General features: G+C 45.2%; 1 protein-coding gene across 1 annotated transcript in view; it reads left to right on the top strand.

Moving 5' to 3' along the window:
* The window catches only part of LOC106809342 (protein bicaudal D-like), a 58,147-nt gene extending 56,131 nt beyond the window's left edge, over positions 1-2,016 (top strand). Inside the window, exon 9 of the mRNA XM_014812404.1 lies at positions 1,575-2,016. Within this exon, the coding sequence (XP_014667890.1) occupies positions 1,575-2,016 (442 nt within the window). The remainder of the gene's footprint in view (positions 1-1,574) is intronic.
* The last annotated feature ends 1,536 nt before the right edge of the window (positions 2,017-3,552 follow it).

Below are 3,552 nucleotides of genomic sequence, written 5' to 3'. Positions count from 1 at the left end.
CGGCGGCAGGTGGCGGGTGTAGAGGTGAAGTGACTAACACATGGATGTGCGTGTTCGCGTAGTTTCGGCGACGTGGAAAAGTGGCGTCGGTGGGGGCGCATATATCACGCCTGTACGAGTATATCACGAGGATTTTACTTATTTGTAGCTGACACTTCTTCTGTCATAGTGCATGTGATTTGAGAAAGAAAAAACAGGACCTCGTGTCCGTATGTCTTGTGCAACTAACTATGATGATCTTACCGTGAACTCGCGAAATCGGTTAGTAGTGGTATGCCAGCATGCATCTATCAACTAAAATGTTTGTGTCTGTGGCATCGATTCACACTGTGGTCGGTCTCATGACCAGGATAGAAAACCTTGTCGTTACTGCCCTAAACTACTTATTCTCGCTTTTCCTGAATCTTCTTGTTCATTATTTTAGTAATCATGCTAACATCTAGCTGCGCTTTTGCAGTGCGTAACATATGTAAACTGGCATGATATTGCTTGTAATAACCAGCGTGCTGCAGTCTCTGCCGCATTTCTATTAACACGTACTAGCATTGGCTGTGTTCGGAGCAATTTCACGCGTAGCTGGGTGTAACGCTTTGTCATTTGCGGCAGTTCGCGGTGGCTGTAGTCGTATTTATTAACGAACAGTTTTTATCTTATTTCGCCAGTATTATAGAGTTGGTTGATGCGTTAGTCGTACGACCGACAGGTAGTGCTATTGCACACCGAGTGGTCGGGTCACCTAACGATCTTCCGCGCTCTCTCCGCTGTCGCTGTAAATATCCGAGTAGCTTTCTTTTTTTTATTTATTTATGACCGATAATTCCTCGTCCATTCGCGAACGCGAGCACTTGCCGAGATAATCATGACGAGTGAAAAAAGGACGCGTCTCTTTCCTGTTTACTGCGGGCAGTACGCAATCAGCAGCGATCGATTTCTGCTATAAACTGTCGCTTTAGCTCCGATTGTACAGCGTTGTGATTATTGATACTCGCGATGGATTGTATCAAGAGCGTATTAAGAATTCTTGAGAGCGTATGACATTCTTAATACGCTCTTGATTGTATTCAGCTAAGGGGAGCTCATTTACAGTTCCTCCTCCCCTTCCTTTGCCCCCTCCTCAGATGCATTAATGTGATAGATATGTATTTACTAGCTGCGGATTGTAGCTCTTATCGTGTGCGCGATTTTAATGCCGTGAGAAAGCGTAAACGTGGTTGTTAAAGTGGGCTCTTGTCGTGTTGCAAATATTTTACATGAAAGCTACGGTTTGTTTGGTCATGAGAACGCCGCGTAAATATATATATATATATATATATATATATATACTATTAGAGGGATTCCTGTAGGAGTTTCCAATTTATTGGCGATGAGAATGTAAAATAAATTTGTTACAAAATTTACGTCTTCGGTGTTGCCTATTTTCCTCGTTTTCGTCGCGTTCTGAACGTTTGAAATCCGATCGAATGCACGCGTGCCGTGCGTGCGAAGCTTCGATTCTTGCTACGAGCCCGCCCGCGCGCGCGCGCTTATCCTCGATGATTCTCCGCACTGAGTCTTGTCCACTGTTTTATTTCTAGGGCTCGCCCAATCACCGGTCGGGCAGGGGGTCGAGAGGGGTTGTCCGAGGGAGGAACAGTGGACACGGCGGTGGCGGTGGAGGATATAGTGGCCAGCGATTTTACCCTGACCGCGAGCGTCGCCACGGTAATGACCGCGAGCGTCACCACGGTAGCGACCGCGAGCGTCACCACGGTAGCGACCGCGAGCGTCACCACGGTAACGACCGCGAGCGTCGCTATGGTAACGACCGCGAGCGTCGCTACGGTAACGACCGCGAGCACAGACCACGCGGACCTGAATGGATCTGATCGCCGGCTGCCGGAGCTGCGGATAGAGGGCGCCGGTATCTCGACGCTCAAGCGTCGTTATTCAACAGACAGGACGAGGCTTGCCGTCGAGAATCTCTCGACGTACGTTTCTTTCTCAGGGCCGAGCCATCGTGGTCACATCCGCGCGTAACAGAAGAGCGTGTCTCCTTCGTAACGGCGCATCACGCGTCAAGTTCAGGGTTCTAACGTTACCTAGCTTCCGAACGACAGACCAACGGTGGCGCATCGTTTGACCACTACCAGATCCAACGGAAATCACTCAGCCAACGTCTTTTATAGATCTTCGCAGTCGGGGAAAAACCGATGGTAATGCGGTACTTCACATAACGCGCACTCACATTTACGAGAGATATCGTCAGCGGGCGACGACAGACCAATAACGCGCGACACGGGATGTGATAGACCACACACGAGACAATCGACTGAACGGTGCTGCCACGCTTGATAATCGTAACCGCGGTGTTAACAGCGTTAATCGTAAACCGCTCTTGAGCGCGGTTCGCGGCCAGTTCGTCCTCACACCGACCATTCAGGGTTGGGACAAACGCCGCTTCCTCGTCAAATCGACGAGCGAGTTTTGGGCAAAACGAGACGGTTGTGTCCCACACAGTTGTGAAATTCTTGTGATTGCCCTTGGCTTTCCCATATTGCTGCATCCTTGCCAGTTAAATTAAAGATTTTGATCAAAACTTGCTATTCCGTGTTTGTCACGTGGTCTTCCTGTAGGATCATAGAGATCGGTAGCATGGCCCGGGTGGCCTTTTACTGAATGAGCTTTACTAGTATTTTAGCCACAGCATGTAATTTATTGATGGCTGAATTCTTATGGCGATTCCATTATTTATTAGTGCCTTAATTATTCTAACACGCTCTAAATGCACAGCTGCAAGGTTGTATAAACTATGGTTTAACCTCTGCTCCTTTAAGCAGCCATGTGTTGAATGAAGTTAAAGCTTCCGTAACGACAATTTATTTTAATTTTTTTTAGAGCAATTGAACAAATATTAAGCAAATATGTGCCAAGTGTATGTTTGAATTTTGTATAGTTTAAGAAATGCATATTTTATTGGCTAAGTTTATTGTAATCTTATTTTACACTATCACTAACCATTATACAGCAGGGTAAATATGTTATGATTTCTTGCAATTGTTTAAGGTTTTACATCTTGATGATTAAGACTACAGCCATGATACCATGAGGTCAGAAGTTATAAAAACAAGTCTTTTTGTTTTTACTTGTTCCTAATAGAACGTGTGTCATCTATAGGTGGTGCTGGCTAATCTTTACTGCCAGCAGGTGGCAGTACTGGTTGTCGTTTGAAGAAACACGTCGTAAATATTAATCGATTATGAATTGATTAATGACAGGTTCCAGTGCGTTCAAGAAAAGCGTTTTGCTGGTATATGGTGCTGGTATATATGGGTATTGCAAAACTGAGGTGCTAAGCATACATGGGCTGGAGATGTGGTGCTTGCATGGTGGTGCCATCCAGTGATAGAAATGGCCAACTTTAGCATGGTAATGTAATTCACATCATGTATAATATATTATCAAGAGTGCATAATAGAGAAGAGTATGACATGGTTTTAACAGCGTTTTGCATAGTTTTCAACTTGTAAATATTCTATCAATATGTGAATAAATATATTCAAACTTTACCTTGTT

The sequence above is a fragment of the Priapulus caudatus genome, unplaced genomic scaffold (genome assembly GCF_000485595.1).
Source record: "Priapulus caudatus unplaced genomic scaffold, Priapulus_caudatus-5.0.1 Scaffold346, whole genome shotgun sequence".
NCBI lineage: Eukaryota > Metazoa > Priapulida > Priapulimorpha > Priapulimorphida > Priapulidae > Priapulus > Priapulus caudatus.
Note: the sequence above shows the minus strand (reverse complement) of the source record. Positions and strands in the feature narration are given on the sequence as shown.